The sequence below is a fragment of the Eurytemora carolleeae genome, unplaced genomic scaffold, assembly GCF_000591075.1.
Source record: "Eurytemora carolleeae unplaced genomic scaffold, Eaff_2.0 scaffold951, whole genome shotgun sequence".
NCBI lineage: Eukaryota > Metazoa > Arthropoda > Copepoda > Calanoida > Temoridae > Eurytemora > Eurytemora carolleeae.
In genome coordinates, this window is record NW_019397565.1 from 22,383 (window position 1) to 50,019 (window position 27,637).

Genomic DNA, 27,637 nt, shown 5'->3' on the forward strand with positions numbered 1-27,637 from the left:
TGTTCAACCCATCCCCCCAAAAAAAGAGAATTTCTTTTTTTACAATTTTATAGGGTTTGATTTTTAGAAATATCTCTAGATAAAAGTTCAATCTATAGGGCTGGTCATGTTTGAACTTTTTAGAAAATAATGGAAACGACATGGCTGTTAATGGTTGTTAAATTCGTTAACGAGAGTTATGATTCTTTTTAATGAATGACTTTGAGGTTTAAAGTTCATAAAGTCGAGTCTTAAAAAACATCACAACACGGAATTGTGAAAACAAATTGTTTAATGTATTTAATTTTTAAACCATAAATATTTTGACGTTCTGCCATTTTTTTTGAAAAGCATTAATTTATTCTTATTCACGTTTTATTTTACTCGTACGTTATAAAAACTTCATTTCGTTAACTAAACGTTGTCCAGCCCTAAGGAAAGTCGGTATTCGATGGAAAGATGTATTTATGCAAGAAATGAGAAAACTGACGTCACTATGAAATAAACTTTTCATATATTTTTTGTTGCGCATTTGACATTTAATGCCGCACTCAATTTTCATAAAATTTCGGAGATTATCTAATCAACTTTAGTACCTTACGTTATTAGTACTAAGGTACAAATTGTAAATTTGTAAATTTGTAAATTTACATTTGTAAATTTGTAAATTTACATTTGTAAATTTGTAAATTTACATTTGTAAATTAGTAAATTTACATTTGTAAATGTAAATTACATTTACAAAAAGTGCTGTGAAATTAACTGAGTTTTCGCCTCAACCCTTGATTTTTTTGATATTTCAAAGTTTGAAATATCCTCCATCAGGTTCCAAAGATATAAAGTTTAATGTTAAGAACTCCGTTTCTTGGCGTCTTTAACTGCAACAGGAAGCCCTAAAAAGTAGTTATAATACAGGTTTACCCAGAAAGGATGAGACTGTGAAGACGACCTGAAACTCCTATAATATAATGTTTCCAAGGTTAAATTAAGTCTTTTCTCCTACATATAATCTTTTAATGGAGGTAATTAATGAGGTGGCGAAAGAAACAAGTTTACAGTTGCAGGGAATCGTGAATATCAGGAAATAGACAGTATGAATTCTGTACAGTCGTCTCTGAAGTCTCATCAAATGTAGGTAACCCTGTACCTGAAAAAATAGTTTTGTTACATAATCTTTTTGATAATTTACAGAATATAAATGAACCAACTAAATTTTATTTTTAATTGTTTCAAAAGTGTTTAATCCAAAGACTTTTCGAACAATCCAAAATATTCCAGCTTGAAGGGGTCTAAGTTACTCTCTCTGCAAAGATGGCAATGCTCGATTCACAACGATACCCTTGAAACCATTATCTAATCAATAATATTGAAGATATGTTTGTTTTATCTGGTTTAAAAGTTTTAAATCTGATCATTTTAAATTATTTACTGTACAGTTAAAATGCGCAAGTCAATTTTGTAGAGAAACCACAATTGAAAATAATCAGTTTTCTAAATAGAAACATTAATATCAAATTCGTATTTGATCAGAAAAAGCTTTTCAGGGTACCGTTGTGAATTGGACATTGTCCTCTTGGCACGGAGGGTCTCTTGAAAGTACGTTTACAGTCCCTTTAAGCTATATTCACGTCTTTTTTAAGTTAAGACAAGGGTAGATTTAAATTATTTAATTAAAAAACTAAATATCTGCAACATTCCATTATCAGAAAGTGAAGAATACGACATTTGATGAATTCTTTCGATGTATGGCTTATTTAGGGTTTAACTGTAACAACCACCCCCCACCACCACCCAACCTCAGTGCCCTCTTAAGGGACTTTAAATTTACAAAGGTTTAAATGGTTGTAAATCGGACATACCATAAGAAAGGTGTAACTTTAAGGGTCCCAGAAACTATGGATACGATTCTCACTGTAAAATTTAAAAAAAATCAATAATTCCTTTTTATAAAGACAAATTTCACTCCGTTTGTACTATTTTCTAAAAGTACAAAATGTGTACAAAGGAACCGATTACTCGCCTCAAACTCTAATTTTCTAATCTTTACAACCTTTGGTATTTCAAGCTATTAATTCTGCTGAAACAAAAAGTTTTAAACATAAAGTGTTCAACCCATCCATCAGGTTTCAAAGATATAAGGATTAGACAAAATCTGATTTTTAAATTTAATTAATGTTTTAGTTTATGCAGCTAAGGTTTTAAACCTTCTACACTGACCAACTATGGCTTCGTTCTCGGTTTTAACATAAAAACATTTAAAGAGACAAATTGTGTCTGTTTGGCATTTTAAAGAAACTGTCAGCGTTATTTAAAGTTCCATCAACGATTCACTTTGTGGTTTGATTTGATGACAGATTTCGTTCCGTAAATATCGGAACAAATCTCAGCCATTTTTTTGTTCGTCTTCGATGTAAAATTATTCAGTTCTCTGAGCTCAGGCTTAAGCTTTTGGTTGAGATAGCGCTAAGCCAAATCGACTTAACTCAATATCCACAGAGTAAACCTTTAAATTGGAGAGGAAATCAATTAGAAAATTAAGAAGACTTAATCAAAGGGTGCTTAAATCTGACGATTATATCTCCAGGGGAGGGAAACTGGAAAGATTTTACCATTAGATTTATATTTTTAAAAACATTATTTTAAGACATTGTAAGCCAAATAAAATGCTGGACAGAGTTTTATGACGCAGTTTAAATGCAAATTCTTAAAATGCATCCTGCAATGCCCTTCAATTCCAAGATTTTCAAAAAAATCTATGTTTTTACATATTATTACTATGTAGATATATGGGTTATACTTTTCTTTTTTTAAATGAACAAATTTTTGAAAATTATATGACAGTAGACAGTAGACAGTAGACAGTAGACAGTAGACAGTAGACAGTAGACAGTAGACAGTAGACAGTAGACAGTAGACAGTAGACAGTAGATATACATAGATCCATACTTACATATAGATATTCATAGACGTGATATACATAGATATACATAGATCCATACTTACATATAGATATTTATAGACGTGATATACATAGATATACATAGATCCATACTTAAACATAGATATTTATAGACGTGATATACATAGATATTCATAGATCCATACTTACACATAGATATTCATAGACGTGTTATGCATAGATATACATATATTTTTCTTTTTTATAAAATGTGAAGTTTAAAAACTGAAATATATATATATATATAGATCTACAAATACCATACCAACACATAGATCTATATAGATGTACATAGATAAACATAGAGGTACATAATAACAATAATTATTATTAAACTGTGAAAACTGAGACTGCCCTGATCAATAGCAGCATATATTACAAACATAGATATACATATATTTGTATTACATATTAAATCATATTATACCAGCTTGGGAACCCAGCGTTACTCATAGTTACTCCCACCGTTTACCCGCACTTGATCGTGAATTACGATTTTAGCTATTTTTCCCGAATGACCCACTCATTTTATAGTATAAACAAGCTAAAAACATTCCCGTGGCTCTCCCTGGTTCCCCAATCAAAATTGGAGACATATCGGTCCAGGTGTTCCAGAGTTATGATCGGACAAACAAACAAATAAACAGACAAACAGAGATTACAACTTTAATATACATATATATTACATTCAAGATATGTACTTTATCAAACCATTATTGGTTTTAAAAGTTAAAAAAAAACTTCTAGTTCTTATCTAAAATATTTTCAGATATAAAATGTGCAATTGAACCAAGTCTAAACCTAGAAAGGAAGGAGTAAACCAAACAAGGGGAGAAAGGTAAAATTAATTAATTAATTAATTAATTAATTGTGTCGTCTTTGCTTGTTAAGTTCTGTACTCGGCACAAAGTATCCTTTTCTATATCATTACAACCTAATGTTGTAGATCATTGATATTTTGAACTAAAAATTCTTTATGATTGGTTCTTGATTAAAGTTTTAAAAACATTTGGTTTATTTAAAAGCTGCATCATTCTGCATTCTGAATTCTGCAATATGTCTATCTATCTATCTGTTTATTTATCTATCTATCTATCTATCTATCTATCTATCTATCTATCTATCTATCTATCTATCTATCTATCTATCTATCTATCTATCTATCTATCTATCTATCTATCTATCTATCTATCTATCTATCTATCTATCTATCTATCTATCTATCTATCTATCTATCTATCTATCTATCTATCTATCTATCTATCTATCTATCTATCTATCTATCTATCTATCTATCTATCTATCTATCTATCTATCTATCTATCTATCTATCTATCTNTCTTTCTATCTTTCTATCTTTCTATGTACATCTACATATTTTCATTTCCCCATCTAAATTTCTATTTTATTTTATTTCTACCAACAATTGTAGTTCCTAATTTATCTTTTATTTTTATTTGACTTTTATTTCTGGTTTCCCGCCAAAAATCAGCGCCAAATTTTTTTCTGAAAACTCCTCTGTAATTTATTGCTCTGTAGAAAACATGAATTTATTTTCATTAAACGCCAAAAGACAATAAATCTTTTTCAGCATGTTATACAAACATTTTAAATTATTTCGATTTAATTTTGTAATTTTTAAATTTTTTTTTTTTACTTAAAGTTTTACTGCTCTCAATAGATCAGACTTAAACATCTGCCTAAAACTTCTTCAATCTAGAGATAAGCACGTTCGGCTTTTTTTTATTGTATTCTTTCATCGTTCGTGAACGAACCATTTCGTTAGATTTTTTTTCAATTTAGACAGTACACTGCAGTACAAAAGATGCGTACACCTCTGAAATAACTTTCCTTGCATTAAATCCTTGATCTATGGAACCCAATGTCGTAAATCTTTGATATTTCAAACTTATATTATTTGATCTAACAGAATTCATAGTTTGAAATATCCAAGACCTCCAACGTTGGGTTGCATATAATGATTTAGGGTTTAGAAAAGAAGAGTTTGTGGCAAAGACTCAATTCCTTTATAAACCTTGAATTCATACAACAAATATATTTTTTAAATCTCTTAGTTTTTTCACATAAAAGTTTTTTTTACGTACATGCATTATCATAGGATATACCATGACTAGGCCAGGGCTTTACAAAAAATGGCCTTGCGAAGTTGCGCACTCGTCATGGGAAAAGAAATGTTGTTCTTCTTGACACTAGATGTCACTTAGATCAACTTATATATGTCAATTTATAGTTCTATCTCACATATTTGGGTCACTAGGCTTTGTTTACGTTTTCAATTGCAGTAATATATATTGCGTCAAAGACATTTATTTCCTAAAATTATTTGAAAAAAACAAAAACATTAAATGTCCACTACGTGAAATACAATAAAATAAAATACAAAAAAAGTATAGCATGTATTTGAAAATTTATACTCATTAACACGGAACAGGTTAAATGGAAAATAAAGCCCTGACAAAAAAAATTTTGTTTGCGCTTTCAGACAAGTCTGACCTTCCTTAGATTTATTGTACCTCAACCAATCATAAACTTTTGTCTTGTGATGTCACAGAAATCCACTCTGTGCAGGATCTGAGACGGTGTAAGCATTACCGGGCTGTTTAGTGTAATCTGTGCAGGATCCGAACCGGTACAAGCACTTACCGGTACTTCAAGTTTAGTGCAATCAGTGCAAATCCTAACCGGTACAAGCATATTAAGGTACCGGCCGGTCTAGTCAGTATGCGGAAAATCCGAAGTGGTACAAGCATCCAACCGATGTTTGGACCCGGAATGCTTTATGTACAAATGTATAGGCCATGTCTGGATCAATGTGATTTTCACATTTGTCAATTTTTAGGTTGTAAACCAGGTACAAGATGACCAGCCATCAGTCCAGCGAGGACCTTCTTCAACCCGGTCATATCGTCAAGGAAAGATGGAAAGTTACCCGGAAAATTGGCGGAGGCGGTTTCGGAGAAATCTACGAAGGGATCGACCTCGTGACAAAGGAGCAGGTGGCGCTCAAGCTGGAATCCGCGAAACAACCAAAACAAGTTTTAAAAATGGAGGTCGCGGTTCTGAAAAAGCTTCAAGGTAATTTTTGCTAGTTAAAATAGGGAGGCTTTGAATTTTTAAATAATATGGTCAAGCTTCAAAATTAAATCATTGGCGTTTTTCAAAAGTTTCTAACCCTGATTTTTCACGATAGTTATATTTTTGGATTTTTTAGGTCGAGACCATGTTTGCCGATTTATCGGTTGTGGACGAAATGATAGATTTAACTATGTAGTCATGCAGCTTCAGGTAGAACAATATAACAATATATCAGGATGATAGAATTTTGCTTACCTAAACTATCATATGATTACATATTCTAAACCTCAGAAAATTATTTTTTAACAGTGTTCATTCCAGATTTTGCAGTTTTTAACAGTGTCCATCACAGATTTAGCTGTTTTTAACAGTGTGCATCATAGATTTAGCAGCTTATAACAGTGTGCATCACAGATATAGCAGTTTNAAAGGAGAATATAATTAAAATGATAATAGTAATAATAATAATAATAATGACAAAGTTTTGCTGCTGTTCTATGTTTATGGTTTCTCCGTGGTCCAAAAAAGCGCGTTCATTAAAAATTATTTTCCCTAGGCCAAGAATTTAGCGGAGCTTCGGCGCGCGCAGCCACGTGGAGCTTTCTCACTCTCTACAACTCTCAGACTAGGATTCCAAATACTCCAGGTATGTTTATTCAATACTAGGTTGGAAACCCAGCTTTGCCTTCAAACTAAACTTTGCCTTTAAATGGCAATCTTTAACACAAACTAAGAACATTCTCATAGTTCTACCGAGTTCCCCGAATTTGAGACAAAACGATCAAGGGGTTCATGAGTTATGATCAGACAAAATAAAGAGATTACTATAACATAAACCACTGAAACGAAGTGCATGCTTGATTCTCACTCTGCAACCTTTAAATCTTTACTTATCTTTACTTGCTTTGTTTTAGCTTGAAAAGTGTTAAATTAACTGATGATTTTCATCGTTGAAGAAGAAATGACAGTGCAAGTCACTTTATAGAGAAATCACATGCATTCTATAACAGACATTCTATGACACCCTTGTGAATCGGACATGCCAGTCATGAAGAGTCCCTCAAAAAATTATGTCCACAGTCCCTTGAACAGGATTACAGAACGCTTGGCGCCCCTCAGTCTCATCAAAATCTTTTTCTTAATCTGATTATTTTCTTCCTGAAAACTTTTACATCTAAATAATAAAACAGGACATTCGTATATATATATGTTGCGTTTAGCCGGCCAAACGGCTAAACCGATTGGGATGAAATTTTTTGTGGACACTCATGGGTGTAATAGAATTAAAAAATTCGAAATTTTTTTCAATTTTATTTTCCACGGGCAACGCCGGGCCCTTCATCTAGTAAATAATATAACATGTTCTAAAAAACAAAAGTTTCCTGTAACGTGTAAACCTGCCAGAAACATAATAATTTGGCGGCAACCTTGAGAAATTTTTTTCTTCTCATTTATTTAATTATATCTCTCACGAAACCAAAACATTATCCAAGAAATATATGTACAGGGTTAATCATAAACATGAGACTTTAAGGGAGTATCTGGCTAGACATACGGCTGGGGACTTTCCAACTTTTTTTAAGCCGTTTCGTTAACAGTTAGTTCCACGGTTAGTTAACGTTAAAAATACACAGCCGTTAACGGGAAATTACAGTATTAACGGCGTTAATAGGGAAAAAAATTCCGTTACGGGTTTATAAACACAGAAAACGGCATTTAAAAGCATCTAAACGCGTACAATTTTTAAGTTAAAAAAAATCATGCAATTTTAATCAGAAAACAACGAAATTTAACGTTTTTAACCGTTAATTTTTTTCTAAAACGGCTAATTTTCGTTAGTTTTTTCGTTGTCGTCATTGCATAAATTTTAGAAAACCGCTTCTCAAAATTATCCCTCCAATATGAGGATTTCAAAAATTGAATTTGCGCTCTTGCTGAACAAATATGCATCAAAATATGTCTCACCAGTTCTCAAATAATTTCTAAAAAATTTCCTGTAATACTGACTCAAAGAAGTTCGTAGTAAGATTTCGATTCTACTGGAGACCACCGGAGGGATTTCATTTCCACTGGAGGGGTTTGAAAAAATACTTAAAAGAAGGAGAAAGAAGGAGAAAGAAGGAGAAAGAAGGAGAAAGAAGGAGAAAATTACTGCAACGGAAAAGTTTCAAGACAATGTCCACTGCAGTTGTCTCTGAGTCTCATCCTTTGTAAAGCTTATTAAATATTAATCACAAAAACCACAACTTTTTACCGGAAATAGATAAATCAATAAGACTGAAAAAAAAGATTTTAAAAGAGGAAAATATAACTAATTCTAAAGTAGGAACAAAACCATTGTAATTTTTAGATTAATCTCTGAATGTACTTATTTGTAAATCATATGTGTGCCATTTCTATTCTATACTATTCTATTTATTCTATTCTGTTCTATTCTATTCTACTCTATTCTATTCCTTATTCTATTCTCTATTCTATTCTATGATTTTTTAGGGAATAGAAGCTATCCATGATGTTGGGTTTCTTCATAGAGATGTTAAACCCTCAAACTTCGCTGTTGGTCGTCTTCCACAGACAGTTCGGAAGGTATCAAGAAAAGACGACTTTAAATGTTTGTAATTTTGTGATCTCGAGATATTTCCCGGATTTTCTCCTCTCATTAAGGGAAAACTTTTTTTTGTCATTAACTGATGAAAAAAAAGGGGGATAGGGGAGAAAGGGTTAGACTTTGTTTTTAATATTTAAATAATAACGTGAAATGGTAGACTAAAAATTTATTGGATACAAACAAACAACCAAACATATATGCATAGATAAAAGGAGTTTCTGATTTAAAGTAAAATAATGAGTTTTAATTAACAGCAGAAATTGAAATTAAGGATTAAAGAACTTTTTTAATAAATGACTTTCATTAACTTAAATGCACGATTATAAAAAATAAATAATTTTTTTATCTTTTTTATTTTAGATTTTTATGCTTGATTTTGGCCTGGCAAGACAATATACGAACGCAAATGGAGAGGTAATTTTTTTTATATAATTAGCAGTTTTTTATATAATTAACAGTTTTTTATATAATTAACAGTTTTTATATTTTAAATTACATTCCAATTTGATTTATTATCAACCAAAAGAATACACAAACTAACCACCTACCCCCCCCCATCTAGCTAATTAATTGCCATTTAGCGGTTTTATTTCTTCGTACCTTATTTATTGCCATCTAGCGGTTTTAATTCTAGTTAATTAATTGCCATCTAGCGGTTGTATTTCTAGCTAATTAATTGCCATCTAGCAGTTATACTTTTACATAACTTACTGCCATTTATCAGTTGTATTTCTAACTAACGTATTGCCGTCTAGCGGTTATATCTCTAACTAATTTATTGCCATCTGGCGATATTATTTCTAACTAAATTATCTAGCCATTGTATTTTGAAATATTTAGGTTCGACCGGCCCGGGCAGCTGCTGGATTCCGAGGAACTGTTCGTTACGCCTCAATCAATGCTCACAAGAATAGAGAAATGGGTCAGTTCCTTGTTTTTTTATTTAAATTTGTTTTTGTTTTTGTCAATTTCTGTTTTTATGTTTTAGTTGTTTAACGTTTTTTTTGCTCATCTTTATTTAGAATTACCTAATGTTTGACTATTCTGAAATGTCCATGTTTTGTATATTACTCTTCTCTTTCTTATTTATTTTATAGAATCATAATTTATTTTTTGGCAGCAATTGAAAAAAGTAGTTTGAGTTTTTGAAGGCCTAATAACATGATTTTATTGAAAAAGTTATCAGCTATTTGATAAAAATAAAAAATTTCTTTATTATTATCAGAAGAGGTTTTTTTGGGTACTATTGTGATCGTTCATTAAGATCGTTAATTAATGGGTCATTTAGAATTACTTTAACAGTTCCTTTAAAGGGACATGTACTATTCCAGAAAATAGATATTCATGTTTTTTAAAGAAATTTTAAATTGTTTTCACGCATTTCTAGATTTTTAGATTTCTAAATCGGAAATTCTAAGAATATTGCGGTCTTTCTCATCCTTGAATTTTTTTTAAAAAGAGACATGGCATTGGCCTGGATTTCAGGCAATAGAAGAGTCAACATACATACATACATTGTATATGTACATTGTACAAGTTGGGCTAGGTAGAGTCAGACTTTTTCAAGTCATTTGTACGTTTGTACGTTAAAATTGTTAAAAAAAACTCGTTCTACAGCTATAAGAACTGAAAAATAGGTGAAATATTAATGGTAGTCGCCTTTTTTCGAACCTGTTATTTTTATTTACGGTATTTGCTATTGGTTACTCTAGACTTAAAATTTAAGTTTTAAAAAATTTTAAAAAGTTGCCGTTTGTTTGTTTACAACAAGGGGTCAAGAACTCGTTCTATGTAGATCCATGTTTCTCGAAAACAAACAATAGTGACACCAATCAATTTTCAATCTTGCTAACACAGGAATTGAGTCTTTGCCACAAACTCTGATTTTTTAATCTCAATATCTTTGCAACCCAATGTAATAGACCTTAGATATTTCAAACTGAAAAATTGAATAATCTTAGTTTGAAATATCAAAGATTTACACCATCAGGCTGCAAAGATATAGGGATTACAAATTTTAGTGAGTGGTAAAGATTTAACCCACCCCCTCCTTACTCCTTACTTACACTTTTTACTTATTTGTAAATCATATGTGTGCCATTTCTATTCTATACTATTCTATTTATTCTATTCTGTTCTATTCTATTCTACTCTATTCTATTCCTTATTCTATTCTCTATTCTATTCTATGATTTTTTNATAACCCTCACCCCCTTACCCCTACATACCCTTGTTGTACCCCTGGTTGTTGCAGTAGATTACTGCTGTAGAATTGAAAGCAGGACTCGCAATAAGAAAATAACTAAATTTATGAGCTTCGACACAAAATGTTTGCTGAATTAGCCCAAAGGAAGGTCACGGCCTGCAATATTCTTTGCTAAAAAAATCATGAAAATATGTATTCAAGAAACGAAAAAACAAATAAGGATTTTAAACAAATATTTTTCCTTTCAATGCAATTTCCTTTTTTAATATTGGAAAAAATGAAGTACTCAGCAACTCTATATAAATTTGTTGTATCAATTATTTTCTATCTATCTATTTATCATATATCTATCTATCTTTTTATCATTTATCTATCTATCTATCCATGTTTAATCTATATTTCCTTCAATCAGCAGTAGTCTCATCATTTATTTATTTTTGAGTTGGACCAGACTAAACTCTCTCAAGAACATCATCACATTCATTCAATGTCTACTTAAACAAACCTTGAAACTATTCTAATTATTTTCTTGTTTAGGACGCCATGACGATCTATGGTCTCTGTTCTATATGCTGGTGGAGTTTGCTAATGGTCAGCTGCCCTGGAGAAAGATTAAGGACAAGGAGCAGGTCGGGCTCATGAAGGAGAAGTATGATCATCGGCTTTTGCTCAAACATCTTCCCTCAGACTTTAAGCAGCTGATGGAGCACCTCCAGGCTCTGGAGTATGCTGATAAACCAGACTATGCCATGATCTCTGGTATTTTTGAAAGAACAATGAAGCGGCGTGGAGTGCGGGAGTCTGATCCGTTTGATTGGGAAAAGACCGGAAGTGATAGCACAACATCTGAAGGATTGATGCAAACCTCTACACCAGTGAAGAACAGTCAACCCAGTAAGGTCATTATCACCACAGACAATGTAGAGCGTGGAATCGTAGACAACCAAGAAAATGTTGAGCCGGACAACAGGAAGGAGGTGAGGATTTCGGATCTGGAATTAAAAAGACGGAACCGGAGAGAATCAAATCAGATTCAAAATGAGATGGTGAGTCTGAACACGAGTGAGCCAAATAAAGAAAAAGTGGTAATTGACAGCAACTGCAATACAAATATTGTAAATCTCCAAAATGAGAATGAGTCTCCAAAGAAAATGAAAATTGAGGAGAAAGGAATGAATGATAAACAGGAGGCAGAGAAGAAAAATGATATTGACAAGGAAGGAGATGCTGTGATGGTAGTCTGGTCTGAAGAGAACAAAAATAAGAAAACTAACAATAACAGAGACTCAGGAGTATTTGCCCTTGATGTCAACACAAAGACAGATGGGTTGGAAGAGCCTGTTTCTCCTAGTCCCAGGCTAGCAAAGGATGTATGGAGCACTGACCAAGAGGGCAGCCAAATATCCTTTAATGTCAGAGGAACTATCGAAAGAAGAAAAAAGATGTATATCGGGAGCAAAAGCTCTTCTGTTCTAAGTCGATACAGAAGCAATGCAGATAACTCTATAACACAAGTGGCACTAATGGATGATGAAAATTTGTCCCAAGCTGTTACTCATGGGGGAGGGGGCATAACTCTTCATTCCAAGTGGAAATCTCAGTTTGATGATTCAGAAGCATCTGAGAATGAAACAGAGATGAAAGGTGAGAATCTACAGAGCCCTGAGCACAGACAAGGAGATTCCCCGAAACAAGAATCTGCTAACCAATCCAACATTGTCACAACCACTAGACAATTGGAGCTTTCAAGAATAACAGAAAGCAGTGGGGGGTCTCATCATGGGGCTGAGAAGCCAAGTCCTGGAGGGGATAGAAAATCTCTTCATCTAGAAATAATACTTCCAGCTCCACTGTCAGCCAAGATGCAGAGCCCAGATCAAAGTAAGCCTATTGCTATTCCACCCCCACCTAAAATAGAGCCACCTCCCCCACCCCCAGATTTTATTCCACTTCAGCACTCTGCTAGCGCACCTTCTTTTAATAGACCACCTCTCTCACCTAGCATTATACAGCAATCTCCCCAAGGGTTTACTCCGCCTCCTCCACCCCAATTTGCACCTCCTCCTCCTCCTCTCACGGTAGCATTGAGTGGGTCTGATGTCGCTGCCAAGTATGATGTGTCACCGGGAGGGGCCATTCAAGATATGAAGTCACAAATTCTTAACAGATATCACCCTTTGCAGCACTCAGCCTCGGTCCACAGTTATGTTGGTTCCGAGGCCAGAACTCAATCACCGATATCTCAGCTGAGATCCAATGCAAAATCTCCTCTACTCCTAGAGGCAAAACTTTTACCCCCCGAGCCAACAATCTCCAACAAAAGTGAGGAGGAGGAAGTAGAAGATGAGGAGGAGGAGCAAGAAGAGGAAGAGGAGGAAGATGATGGCGAGGAAGACGATAATGAGGAAAATCCAGAATATGTTGCTGCAGTTTGTCAGTATACAACTGTACTGAAAGAGACACCACCTGGATTTACAGATAAGAAGTATGAGGTGAACTACATGAATCTAGAAAAAAATGTTCCCCTTGAAAATGACAAAGAATCCATTCCAAGAACAAAATCAAACCCTCAGATATGTGATAGCACTCAAACAATCCCATACTCACAGAAAACTAGACATTCAGTAACCATTATTGATGCTGGTAAAACTGGAGTTAAATTCAGTGATTCAAGTGAAAACCAGACAAAACAACAAGGTTCACAGTGCCAAGGGGATATCTCAAGGGATAGATCAAGCAGCGAAAGACTTATTGAGTACTGTGAAGAGGAGGATGAAGAAGATGAGGATGGAAATATGGCAGTCTCCGGCAAATTGGCCATACATTTAGATACTGGTGAAACATCTAGGGAGTTTTGTCTCAACAAGCTTGATGAGAGTAGCACAAAAAGTCAAAAAGATGATAGCGCCACTTTCAACTCAGAAGAGAAGCCATTATTTGTTAAGAAATACAGAGGCAGATTTTTTCAAACCGATGTAGAAGATAAAAGTGACAGTCCACCTGTCCCCCCACCCAGGAGTAAAAGTAAGGAAGGAAGTTTAAACCTGGACAGATCTAGTCCAAAAAACTACTTTACAGGTAAACCGGATAAAAATCCAAATGAAAAGTCTGTCTATTTTGAAGCATCAGATGATCCCCAATGTGGGGGATCCACAGTGATTGATGCAACTTACCACTCCTCAACGAAGGTTTTGGAGAGTAGGTTGCCAGGGAGTTTTGGTGAAAGTAAAAATGTGGAATATTTGGAAAAAAAAGAAGTGAAAAGTGTTGAAAACAGTGATAGAAGTAACAGTCAAAGTAAATCTTCCTCCAGTGATAAACTGAAGGCCAGAACTGGCTCACAATCATGTAGAAGAATTGGTGTAGTATCTGCCGATCTATCAACAGAATATCTAAAAACTAGAAATGACAAAGTAGCTCGGAGAATCAGCTTAGATGACTTGAACACTGCATTCCAAGGATTAAATGGGTCCAAAAAGACAAACAATGGTAGTAACAGCTCCCACAGACTTCGGAGTGAGGAAAATGCAGGGGCAGAATACCAAAGTGATGACAGTATTCTAGAGGATAAGGCAGAAATGTCCATGCGATCTGGAAGTCAAAGAAGAAGTAAGTCAGAGGAGAGTTTACTGGACCGAATTGACTCTGCGTATGTCAAAGGAGGCTCTAGTAGTAGAAAAAACTCTCCTTTAAGTCATAGTAGCTCCATGCACCATCATCTAAGTCGGGGGGGATCTCCACATGAAAGGTGCACTTTTCGCCATCAGCAGCGAGACTTAAGCAACTCTTTCTCAAAAGAAGACTCTAGTCTTCAAGGTAAAAGTAGAATACCATTGCCTGTAAAACTTGTGTCGGACAAAGATGAAAAGAGTTCGACAGCAGAGCCATGCTCTGATGTTTACAGTCCAGATTCTCATGTTCGAAATGAATATCATCCTGGAACTTACGCAAGTAGATACACTGATCCCCATAGATACACTTCCTCATATTTAGCCTCTTACACTGCTGCTCCTTCTCACTTAACAGGTCATGCTTACACTATTCACGATAGACCTGATTATAGCACGCCTAACAATTACTCTAGCTATAGACCCACCAGTGCCAAAGATTATACTCGGTACAACTACTATTCTAGTGCAGTGCCTGACCCAGAGCCTTCTTATCTAACTAGTGGACAGACATCCCCCCGATGGAGAAGACGTTCTTATGATCACGACTCAGACTACTTGCGTTATCAGCGCAGAAGTCGCCCTCTCTCTGATTATCCTTCAGTTCCTGCATCTAATGCAGGAAACTCAGCCCTCACCCGTTCCAGATCCAGGTCCAGGGTGACTGAGTATGAACCCTATCGGAGAGAAGGGGACAGTTACTTGACCTCTAGTATGTATACTCGGCCAACCTCCAGCTACATTTATAGTCATTCTTACTATGGTGATGGCGGAGATGATGGGGGTCGTGTCAGACATCCTCGCCCTCCAGACTACCCTCCCATCTCATCAGAGGTCAGCGGTAGAACAAGACGTTATCAACCTGAAAAGTAATACCACTACTTTGAAGAATAAAGAATGGTATCGGGCTAAAAAATATGTGAACAATGTTTTTTATACTGCAATCTCAAGTACATTTATCAACATAAAAGACATCACACTGATTTCTTCATCTAAAGTCAAAGTCAAAATGTTTAAGAAAAAAATTTTAGACAAGTGTTTGCTGAGTGATATGTCCATTTATAGAAATATTATAATGGTGTACTAAATGACCTAAACTTTTTGTTTCCATGTATCTATGTGACATTTCAGTGAAAATTTTAAGATTTCCTGAAAAAAAATGTTGACCCTACTCAGAAAAATCAATGGTCAACAAATTTTAGTATCTAAATTTAATGTGGTAAAAGAACTAAATCTAGTCATTAATTAATACTGGTTAATTAGGGAAAATTAGAAATTTTTATAAATGTTTTAACATCTTATTATTTATTAGTTTTTCTAGAGTAGACAATCAACCTAAAAGGCATCTTAAAATTGCAACAAAAAAGTTGGTGATTTGGAGTGTTTGCGAAAATGAAAGGGTGTAGAATGGACCATATTTAAGTTGTGAATAAGTACAACTTTTACTCCTATCTAATGTTTCTGTAGAGAATTAGTAACAGCTCTCAAAAACCTTGATAGCTTAGTTCTACACAGCTTAGAGGGATTTTTTATTTTATGAGAGACAAAACATTTAAAATTAATAGAAGAAATGCCAATTTGTTCTTATTCTATAATGGTTCACCTTGTACCCCCATTTACCTCCATTCTTTTTTGCATACACTCCCTTTACAAAATATTTAACTTAACAAGTCCTAGATAAATTAAAACCATGTGTACTCTTTAATAAATATAAAAGTATACCCTGTTGTGTACTTTGTAACCAATCCAATGTAATTTTTAGTCATGGTTCTACAATCTACATTTTTATTCTCTATGCCAAAAGTTATCAAAGAAAACTCTTATCCAAAATCTCATATTAAAAACCTTTTTACTTTGACGTTTTAGTTAATTAAATGATATAAATATTATAGAATTTAACTGATGGCAAATGATCCCTTTTTTTGGCAATCTTCTCTAAATTATTATAATTTCTTTTCCGTGCTTGATGTTAAACCACCTGGCAATTGCGCTAACTCTAACATGCCTGGAATTGTGCGCTTGATAGTGTTGCTACAAGGCATTATTTTCACTATGGCAATTTTGTTACACGGCATTATGTTCAGTATGGCAATGTTATTACACGGCATAATGTTCAGTATGGCAATGTTGTTACACGGTATTATGTTCAGTATGGCAATGTTGTTACACGGTATTATGTTCAGTATGGCAATCTTGCTACACGACATTATGTTCAGTATGGCAATGTTCTTACACGGCATTAGGTTTAGTATGGCAATTTTGTTACACGGCATTATGTTCGGTATGGCAATGTTGCTACACGACATTATGTACAGTATGGCAATGTTGTTACACGGCATTATGTACAGTATGGCAATGTTGCTACACGACATTATGTACAGTATGGCAATGTTGTTACATGGCAATATGTTCAGTATGGCAATGTTGCTACACGGCATTATGTTCAGTATGGCAATGTTGCTACACGACATTATGTTCAGTATGGCAATGTTGCTACACGGCATTATGTTCAGTATGGCAATGTTGCTACACGGCATTATGTTCAGTATGGCAATGTTGCTACACGGCATTATGTTTAAAATGGCAATGTTTAGGGTGCCACTATTGTATGGCAGTGATTGCCTTCTATCTGGCAATATTGATTGAAATTGCCCTCTGTATGGCAATAATGCAATACAGTTGGGACCCCATTAGTCTATATAATCTATATAATGTGATATTACTTTGATCCCCACATTTTTAGAGGGAGTAAACACCAGTGTTTTTATTATTAACTTATTTTTGAATATTTTTTTTATTTATTAAAACACGTTGTTTTAGTTTCCCTCTATGTGGTTTGGTGATTTATTATGTTGAGCATATAAATAAATTTAAAACTTTTTATATGGAACCTGTTTTTTTAAAATAAAATATTCAGCTCTTGAAGAATGGAAAATGACTAAAAGCGTAATTTCAAGGGACCCTCTGTGCAAATTGCCGATTCATAACGGGTTCCTTTGAAACCTTTATTTGATCAATCGTGTGGAAGATATTGTCGTTTTCAGGTTTCCGATAGAGAACCCACAAGGGAATATGATCTGTTTTCAAAATGATAAATATTAATATCTAATTAATATTTGATGATACAAAGCTTGTAAGGGTACCTTTGGGAATCGGACGTTGCCATCACTTGAAATCCCGCCAAGAGTCCCTTAAAGGGAAAATGAAAGGGGGTATAGGCTTAAAGCTAATCACTTTAGCTCTTGATCGCGACCCATGAAAGAGCTAAAGTGATTAGCTTTCAGCCTATACCCCCTTTCATTTTCCCTTTACTGTCCCTTTAAAATGTTAAAAAAGTAGGAAAATTGACGAACAATTTGAACCATGTCAGTTTTTAGTTAAATTAGAGGCGGAAATAAAGCTATTTAATTTTAACAACGAATGGAAAAAATCGTGCCCCAATCTGACATCAGAGCTTTTTTTAAATTTAACAAAAAAATGCTATTTTCTTCTGGTCAAAGTTGTTAACCAGAATAAAACCCCATGGATGAATATCTGAATCTTTTCAGTGGAATATAAATCCCCCTGCGTAAAGTTTTGAATATAAATCACCCTGCGTAAAGTTTTGAATATAAATCACCCTGTGTAAAGTTTTGAATATAAATCACCCTGTGTAAAGTTTTGAATACAAATCACCCTGTGTAAAGTTTTGAATATAAATCACCCTGCGTAAAGTTTTGAATATAAATCACCCTGCGTAAAGTTTTGAATATAAATCACCCTGTTGAATATAAATCACCCTGTGTAAAGTTTGGAATATAAATCACCCTGCGAAAAGTTTTGAATATAAATCACCCTGTGTAAAGTTTTGAATATAAATCACCCTGCGTAAAGTTTTGAATATAAATCACCCTGCGTAAAGGTTTGAATTGTTGAATTGTAAATAGCAATTACAAACGTTATCAAGCATACAATGAGTTCCTGATTTAGAATGATTTCCTGATTTAGAACGAGTTCCTGATTAAGAACGAGTTCCTGACTTAGAACGCGTTCCTTAGAATGAGTTCCTGATTCAGAATGAGTTCCTAATTTAGAACGAGTTCCTGATTTAGAACGAGTTCCTGATTTAGAACGAGTTCCTGAGTTAGAATGCGTTCCTGATTGCTAACATTAACAATTCCAGACCATTCTATTTAACCAATTACTGCTCGTTCATTCATAGATCGTTCCAATGTTTTTAAGAACACGTTCTGTGTTCATTTTTTTCTCGAAACAATGGTATCGACCTTGAAAATTTCGTTTGTTCCTGTGAAAATAATTGTCGGAGCACTATAATCGAGACTCTCCTTCAGCTATCCTGCACACCACCTTGTAAATACCAGCCAAGTTGGGAAAAATATATTAATTATCAATTTTTTGTTAATTTATTATTTGTTTTAAAGACTGTTCTTTAAGATTTATGTTGTTACTTTGAAATTCCGTTTCTCCTCCAGTTCTGATTTTACTTACTTAATTATTCATTAATTTATTTACTATTAACTTTGAGAAAACTAATGCAATTTTATTTTTAAATTCTCTAAATGCACAAAACGACTGTCCTGTCCCGAGATTTTAAATGTACAAATATAAAAGATTTTACGAAATTTACAATCATCAGCTGCTCAAGACTCGAGCCTTAAAGAGAGTAAAACCCAAGAGGGTTGGTTCTTACTAAACTCAAGGCCATCCAAAACCCGGGTCTTGACTTGAGCTTTACTTGGGTCTAAGCAGAAGCAAAGACCGGGTTTTAGTCGGGTTTAAGCTTTTAAAATCTCATCTCTGATGTTTTCTTTAAACTAGGAGAAACTACACGAAAAATTGAACGCATAAAAGAAACTTATTCAGTTAGATTCTTGGGAATATGGCTGGATACTGAATTGAACTTTATTGACTATTTTATAAAGATATACAACCGATTAACTATTTTACTTTAAGAAAAGATTTCATATTATCAAAAAATATCAAAAACGCAAATCTTAGAAACAGAAATGATTTTCATATTCCTAGAACTAAAATCTTTTAAAATTGGACTGCTTCCTCCTCACAATTTCCCTAAAATATGGTATGAAAATAAACGACATTTTTAAAATTTTCAAATATCAATCTTATTTCGAACTTTAAACAGAATTTAACTTAAGATTTTTATCAGCAGAACAAATGTATAAATTCTAACACACGCTATGTTTGCAAAAGAATCAAAGAAAGCAAAGACGAAAAAGATTAAAAAGAGTAAAAGATATAATCAAACATAAAGGATGTCAAAAATCAGCCGAATTAAAAAGATGCTTAAAAATGCTAATTTTTAACCTATACATTTTTCACAACTCATAAAACCAATAAATGTCAAAACGGCTGAACCGATCGGGCCCAACTTTTTTTTGTTCTCCTCAGATAAAGGTACCACTGTGAATCCCACAAATAAACGTCACTCTTTTATTGGAGGGTTAATTCAAATGATCTCGCTTGATAATCCAACCTTGTTCTAGGTCTTGAACAAAATGTATTTCAAATAACACACCGAACACTGAACACATACAGAACACAAAGTTAACATGGTTGCAAAATGTATTTCAAATAACACACCGAACACTGAACACATACAGAACACTAAGTTAACATGGTTGTAAAATGTATTTCAAATAACACACCGAACACATACAGAACACAAAGTTAACATGGTAGCAACAAATCTTGTAAAAAGGTGAAATAACATTATAAGTAAATAAATGCATTTAACACAAAATAAAAATAATAGTTTTCTTCAGTTCTTCTTCTTCCGTTGTACAGTAGCAGTGTTGGTTGAGACTAAACAATAAAATATTAATAATTCATATCCCTGGTCTCCCTGGTCAACACTTTATTTTGTTCTGTATGTATATTTTTATTAATCAATTTTATTTTCCCAGCAGTTGATGGGCTTTATTCTGCATCAACTCTTGATCAAAGATGGATTTATATAACTGAGTTGAACTACGTAGGGCGAACTGAACTACTTATTCTGCAATGTAATTCAGCAATATCATTGATTCTTGATTTTGGTTATAAATTAATAGAAATGGATAAGTACAACTTTTTTGATTTCGAACCCGTGTGTTTCACTTTTGAATTAAAATTGAAGCGTATTTAGAAATGGTCAGCTTAAGTTCATAAATAGTTGGTTCTAATCCGTGCTTAAGATCTCTATATAATTTTGATCCAGGATCCAGGATCCGTCCTGAGAAAAATGGATCCGGATCCAGGATCCGTCATGAGAAAAATGGATCCGGATCCAGGATCCGTCCTGAGAAAAATGGATCCGGATCCAGGTCGTCAGAGTTTCTTAAAATTCAATGTTTTGAACAATTGAAAAATGTTCAAATTTTACGCTTATTCCTTTTGCTAAAATTTGCAGAACCATTTAGAGATTAGAATGTTTTTAAAATCTCTCATTAGCTAAGATTTGTGTTTTAACAGGTTTTGATTGATATTTTGCCCTTTGCTCTTTGATCCGGATCCTAAGCACTGGTTCTAATGATATGAATCTCACCTGAAGAATAGGTTTGGTTTGAGAGTTTGGTGAGACCTAGAACCATCAGGATAGAGAACAGAAAACAGGTGGTAGCACAAACCTAGATACAGTTATATTGGATACAGGATACAGGTGGTAGCACAAACCTAGATACAGTTGTATTAGATACAGGATACAGGTGGTAGCACACACCTAGATACAGTTATATTGGATACAAGATACAGGTGGTAGCACACACCTAGATACAGTTATATTGGATACAGGATACAGGTAGTAGCACACGCCTAGATACAGTTATAATGAATACAGGTGGTAGCACACACCTAGATACAGTTATATTGGATAAGGTGGTAGCACACACCTAGATACAGTTATATTGGATACAGGTGGTAGCACACACCTAGATACAGTTATATTGGATACAGGTGGTAGAACACGCCTAGATACAGTTAGATTAGATACAGGATACAGGTGGTAGCACACACCTAGATACAGTTTTTTAGAATCCAGGATACAGGATACACCTAGATACAGTTAGATTAGAAATCAGAATACAGGATACACCTAGATAGTTAGATTATAAATCAGGATACAGGATACACCTTGATACAGTTAGATTAGATTTCAGGATACAGTAAGATTAGGATACCGGATACAATTAAATTAGGATACTGGACAAGGTTAGTATTAGATTAGGATACAGGATACAGGGTACAGGATAGGTTAGAAAAAGGATACAGGAAACAGGAGGTAGTACTAACCTAGATACAGGAAACAGTTAGATTATGATACAGGATACAGTTATATTAGATACAAAATACAGTTAGACAAGGATACAGGATACAATTAGATTATGATATAGTTAGATTAGGATACAATTAGATTAGGATACAATTAGATTAGGATACAGGGTACAGAAAACAGGTGGTAGCGCACATTTAAATCCAGTTAGATTAGATACAGGATTCAGGATATGGTTATATTAAAAAATAGGATTCAGGACATAGAAAACAGGTGGTATCACACCTAGATACAGTTAGATATAATACACGATAAATAAATATCAGACAATTACAATTTATCTCAGTTTTAAATAATTTATATGATAAAGGTTTATTTTCACCTTTACCCAAAAAGTGTTTTTTTGTTTGTTTTAAAGTGGGAAAACCATCAAGACATTGTAGGCTTAATCGCCCCTGAGAATCACAGTTTTCACTTTTTCACGAAGGGGGGCTTAACACCCCTGTATAATGAATTTGATTGCTCCTCACCCTATGAATGGTGGCTGATGCCATCATGGCTACCAGGAGACAGAAAACCACCTCGGACAGCTGGGTCTGGAAACTTGATCCAAACATACTCTTCTCCAGGTTTCCTATCCCGGTGAGAAGGAAGACGAAGAGCAAGGAGCCGGTGAACCCACCCAGCACAGTCATCAGTTGGGTAGAGGCAAACATGGTCTTGTACACCTACATCATAAAAAATAATAATTATGATGATAATAAAAATAATAATGATAATTATAATAGAATAGTAAAAATAATAATAAAAATGATAATATTAATTGATGAAAGTGATCTCTGCCAGAGTTAGCATCCTAGACGGAAAATCTACCACAATTAGCCTCTTAATCCATGATATCGGCAGAGTGCATACAGCACTGTGAACCTAACAATTCGTGCGACATGAATGGTACGACTTTGAGACCTCGTAGCTCTCAAGTTGGGATTTTACGCAGAAGTATGATAAAATCAACTTATTGGAAATTTAAATTCTGAAAACTCTATTAAAACAAGCATATGATATTTTTGATCTTACGTTTAATTTAGTTTAGTTCAATGTTACAGATAACTTCTATTCACTATTCGCCAGATTGAAATCTTATGTTTTTATTATTGAAAAGCTATTGAAATTTTTTTTTGAATCTATAACATGCAACCGAATAAGTTTGCTTCTGTGCGTGTAAAATCAGAACTAGAGGAGGAACGGAGTCACTAAGTTGTAACAGTAATGTCAATTTGACCTCCTTCTCCTGGTTAGTTTGCAGTGTATAACCTGCATCCCACTAAACGTGAGTAGAGAGAGTAAAGAAGAAACCAGGAATGAGTTCCCCTCTGTTAGAACCATTTTTCTCTGAAACAAAATAATGATGAAGAGGAGGATGGGTTATGTAAGGATTGTGTTGTCTATACTAGGAGGTCCCTGATCCTGCTGACAAGCAATCTTACTCAGGCTCTTAGATAGAACCTCTTGCAAGCTATCCCTCATACCTTAAAAAACATAACTGTAAATATTCCTTTGTGGTAGAGAGTTTTTAAACTGCTTATAAAAAACTCGATGGTTCTCAGAGAAAATATATTTCGATATTTTAAATATCCTTCTCATTTCTTGAGGCGTAAGTCTATACAAGACATAGATAGATAGATATAGATTGGCATTGATAAATAGTGTAGTGGTAGCTAGAGCTTCAATTCGGACAATAATTAATGGTTTTGGACATTTTCCGATCGAATGGTTTTTCAATCATTCTTTTAGCAATATTTTATCTAAGTTGTAAGTTTTGAATTCTTCTTATTCTCTGATTATATGTTAAGGTGTACTGCAGTTTATAGGAGGAATGTAAACAGACGCTTTGCTGCACATATTAAACCTTGTTTACAGTACTCCCAGAAACTGCAGTACACATAATTCATTTTAAATTCCTTGGATAGATTATATTGCTTTATACAGAGCGTCCCATTTCATGTTGGATTATCGCTCAAATACTAAAATCTAGTATTTTCTGAATGCAAATTTTTATCTTAGCCTCATTCAATCTTTTTCAATGATTCATTCTGTTTAAATGTTATGATTAGTCCCAAAAATCGCAATTTAAAGCTATAAACAATCTTATATGATGTGAGAGACCTTGTATAATATCACGTGTCTAGTTGTCAATCAAATTAAAGTTTAAGTGGCCAAGATCGCTGATGAGATTAATCTGTAATTTGCTACCTGGATCTAGAATACTGAGTACTCTCTGCTGACCGCTAGGCCCTTGTCTCATATGCAGAATATCAACAAGCGCTATCTCACTAAACATTCAGTTTAGGTTAGATATAGATATTAGGTATTTAGTTACTTCTCTTCCTATCTACCTTTTTACATGTCCATTTATCTAACTATTTATCTAACTATCAAACTATCAAACTATCAAACTATCAAACTATCAAACTATCAAACTATCAAACTATCAAACTATCAAACTCTATCAAACTATCAAACTATCAAACTATCAAACTATTAAACTATTCTATAAAACTATCAAACTATCAAACTATCTATCTGTCTAACTGTCTACCATTCTGCCCCCGTCTAACTGTCTTACTGTCTAACTTACTTACTTGGAGAGTAGTTGTTGTAGCCCCCGCTAGGGGCATTTAGCAACTGTCTACCTGTCTACTGGTATACTGGTCTACTGATCTACCTGTCTACCAATCAACCGACCTGGAAGATTTGACTGATGGATTCTTTTCCTTAGTTCCATTCACCAGCATTGGGACCCACATCTTCAGCAGTTCCTGATCATTATCATCATTATCGTCATTGTCCTTAATGTCCTCATTGTCATCATAGTCATCATAGTCATCATTGTCATCATAGTCATCATAGTCATCATAGTCATCATAGTCATAGGCATCATAGTCATCATTGTCATCATTGTCATTATTGTCATCATTGTCATTTTTTTATTATTGTCATCTTTGTCATTATTGACATTATTGTCATTGTCATCTTCGTCATTATTGTATTATCGTTGTTCCCTCCTGGCAATGATGAACATGATTCTGGTAATTTACCATTGAGAGATGATCCTGTTCCCTCCTGGCAATGATGGACATGATTCTACTGATTTACCTGTGATGATCTTGTTCCCTCCTGGCAATGATGGACATGATTCTACTAGATTTACCTGTGTTAAAAGATCCTGTTCCCCCCTGGCAATGATGAACATGATTCTGCTTATTTACCTGTGATAGAAGATCTTGTTCCCTCCTAGCAATGATGAACATGATTCTGCTAATTTACCTGTGAGAGAAGATCCTGTTCCCTCCTAGCAATGATGGACATGATTCTACTAGATTTACCTGTAAGAGAAGATCCTGTTCCCTCCTGGCAATGATGAACATGATTCTACTAATTTACCTGTGAGAGAAGATCCTGTTCCCTCCTGGCAATGATGGACATGATTCTACTGGGTTTACCTGTGAGAGAAGATCTTATTCCCTCCTGGCAATGATGAACATGATTCTGCTAATTTACCTGTAAGAGAAGATCTTGTTCCCTCCTTGCAATGATGAACATGATTCTGCTAATTTACCTGTGAGAGATGTTCCTGTTCCCTCCAGGCAATGATGAACATGATTCTAATGATTTACCTGTAAGAGATGATCCTGTTCCCTCCTGGCAATGATGAACATGATTCTAATGATTTACCTGTAAGAGATGATCCTGTTCCCTCCTGGCAATGATGAACATGATTCTAATGATTTACCTGTAAGAGATGATCCTGTTCCCTCCTGGCAATGATGAACATGATTCTACTGATTTACCTGTGAGAGATGATCCTGTTCCCTCCAGGCAATGATGGACATGATTCTGCTAATTTACCTATGAGAGAAGATCTTGTTTCCTCCTGGCAATGATGGACATGATTCTACTGATTTACCTGTGATGATCTTGTTCCCTCCTGGCAATGATGAACATGGTTCTACTAATTTACCTGTAAGAGAAGATCCTGTTCCCTCCTGGCAATGATGGACATGATTCTACTGATTTACCTGTGATGATCTTGTTCCCTCCTGGCAAAGATGAACATGATTCTACTAATTTACCTGTAAGAGAAGATCCTGTTCCCTCCTGGCAAAGATGAACATGATTCTACTAATTTACATGTGATAGAAGATCTTGTTCCCTCCTGGCAATGATGGACATGATTCTGCTAATTTACCTGTGAGAGAAGATCCTGTTCCCTCCTGGCAATGATGGACATGATTCTACTGATTTACCTGTGATGATCTTGTTCCCTCCTGGCAATGATGAACATGATTCTGCTAATTTACCAGTGAGAGAAGATCTTGTTCCCTCCTGGCAATGATGAACATGATTCTGCAAATTTACCTGTGAGAGAATATCTTGTTCCCTCCTGGCAATGATGAACATGATTCTGCTAATTTACCTGTGAGAGAAGATCCTGTTCCCTCCTGGCAATGATGAACATGATTCTGCAAATTTACCTGTGAGAGAATATCTTGTTCCCTCCTGGCAATGATGAACATGATTCTACTGATTTACCTGTGATGATCTTGTTCCCTCCTGGCAAAGATGAACATGATTCTACTAATTTACCTGTGATAGAAGATCTTGTTCCCTCCTGGCAATGATGGACATGATTCTGCTAATTTACCTGTGAGAGAAGATCCTGTTCCCTCCTGGCAATGATGGACATGATTCTACTGGATTTACCTGTGAGAGAAGATCCTGTTCCCTCCTGGCAATGATGGACATGATTCTACTGGGTTTACCTGTGAGAGAAGATCCTGTGCCCTCCTGGCAATGATTGACATGATTCTACGGATTTACCTGCGAGAGAAGATCCTGTTCTCTCCTGGCAATGATGAACATGATTCTACTGATTTACCTGTGAAAGCAGATCCTGTTCCCTCCTGGCAATGATGGATGTGATGCTGGCAACCAACTCCTTCACATCTGAACTCTGATGATTGATTGATCGGCTGAAGGGAGTGAGAAGATCAACGGGAACAACCTCGCCCTGCAAATCAAATCAAATCAAATCAAATCAAATCAAATCAATACAATGATGCTTTCACATACAATATTGATTAAACAATAAAAAAGTTTCTTTTTAAATCTAAATGTTTCACCTTGTTAATGCAGTTTGATATTATAAGACCAGAACAGCGAACTCCATTGCATGCTATAGCATCCCTAAAATGATAAGAGTTAAACAAGCACAGATACTAATAGTTACCAATTATGCTTGATAATACTGAGAAAAAAATCACGCACCCCTGACCCTCTAGTAAAAGTAAATTCAACCTAAAGTCTGACTACAATGTAACCCATTATATTATAATATCTAATCTATATTTGACACATCTGCTGACTACAATACAAACTCAGGAACTATCCGTGTGTTATGTAAATTTCAAAATTGTACCATTTAAACCTTTAAATGAATAAAATGAGAAATGTGAATCGGATATGCCACTCTGTAATGGAGGGTCGGCTAAAATTACACTAGTAGTCCCTATAATTAAAGAAAATATTATGTTTGTTCTCGTCTCTGTGCTAATTATAAAAATTTCCATGCGTTTTTTTTACATAAGTTAAGCGATAAACATTCAATGCGATTGTACAGGGTGTCCCAATAAACATGGGAATTCGGTGGCGAATTCGATATCGTCTTTTTAAATAATTCTTTGATTTAGTATAGTGATATCTACTGAGAAAGCTGTAATCTGGAAGAGTTTCGTCTGCAATGTTCACATTTTGTTTGTTTATGTTTTGACTGCATACGGTTGTACTTAGTAAA

At 34.4% G+C, this 27,637-nt stretch overlaps 3 protein-coding genes across 3 annotated transcripts in view; 1 reads left to right on the forward strand and 2 right to left on the reverse strand.

The window, feature by feature from the left end:
* LOC111714929 (uncharacterized) overlaps nucleotides 1-17,399 on the forward strand; it is an 18,274-nt gene extending 875 nt beyond the window's left edge. The window contains exons 2-9 of the mRNA XM_023490168.1: nucleotides 3,708-3,776; nucleotides 5,799-6,034; nucleotides 6,171-6,244; nucleotides 6,591-6,680; nucleotides 8,528-8,620; nucleotides 9,003-9,056; nucleotides 9,483-9,564; nucleotides 11,386-17,399. Of these exons, the coding sequence (XP_023345936.1) occupies nucleotides 5,818-6,034; nucleotides 6,171-6,244; nucleotides 6,591-6,680; nucleotides 8,528-8,620; nucleotides 9,003-9,056; nucleotides 9,483-9,564; nucleotides 11,386-15,389 (4,614 nt within the window). The 5' untranslated portion in view covers nucleotides 3,708-3,776; nucleotides 5,799-5,817 and the 3' untranslated portion in view covers nucleotides 15,390-17,399. The remainder of the gene's footprint in view (nucleotides 1-3,707; nucleotides 3,777-5,798; nucleotides 6,035-6,170; nucleotides 6,245-6,590; nucleotides 6,681-8,527; nucleotides 8,621-9,002; nucleotides 9,057-9,482; nucleotides 9,565-11,385) is intronic.
* A 2,747-nt stretch (nucleotides 17,400-20,146) lies between these two features.
* Nucleotides 20,147-23,191, reverse strand: LOC111714931 (keratinocyte-associated protein 2). Its single transcript, XM_023490171.1, has 4 exons — nucleotides 23,098-23,191; nucleotides 22,314-22,511; nucleotides 21,061-21,142; nucleotides 20,147-20,339 (listed from the first exon to the last, which is right to left on the reverse strand). Exons 1-4 carry the CDS (start codon nucleotides 23,167-23,169, stop codon nucleotides 20,296-20,298), a joined length of 396 nt encoding a protein of 131 aa, XP_023345939.1. The 5' UTR covers nucleotides 23,170-23,191; the 3' UTR covers nucleotides 20,147-20,295.
* Nucleotides 23,175-27,637, reverse strand: part of LOC111714934 (eIF-2-alpha kinase activator GCN1-like) — a 30,936-nt gene continuing 26,473 nt past the window's right edge. The window contains 5 exon segments of the mRNA XM_023490173.1: nucleotides 23,175-23,312; nucleotides 24,037-24,116; nucleotides 24,529-24,602; nucleotides 26,723-26,854; nucleotides 26,967-27,062. Of these exon segments, the coding sequence (XP_023345941.1) occupies nucleotides 23,209-23,312; nucleotides 24,037-24,116; nucleotides 24,529-24,602; nucleotides 26,723-26,854; nucleotides 26,967-27,062 (486 nt within the window). The 3' untranslated portion in view covers nucleotides 23,175-23,208.

Bases quoted from the DNA above. Each gene is read 5' to 3' on its own strand.
- LOC111714931 (XM_023490171.1), bottom strand. From the start codon at position 23,169: ATGGTTCTAACAGAGGGGAACTCATTCCTGGTTTCTTCTTTACTCTCT. The intron at 21,143-22,313 runs GTGAGGAGCAAT...AACTGTATCTAG, and splicing joins CATCAGCCACCATTCATAGG to GTTTGTGCTACCACCTGTTT. The intron at 20,340-21,060 runs GTGAGATTCATA...TTTATTGTTTAG, and splicing joins AAACCAAACCTATTCTTCAG to TCTCAACCAACACTGCTACT.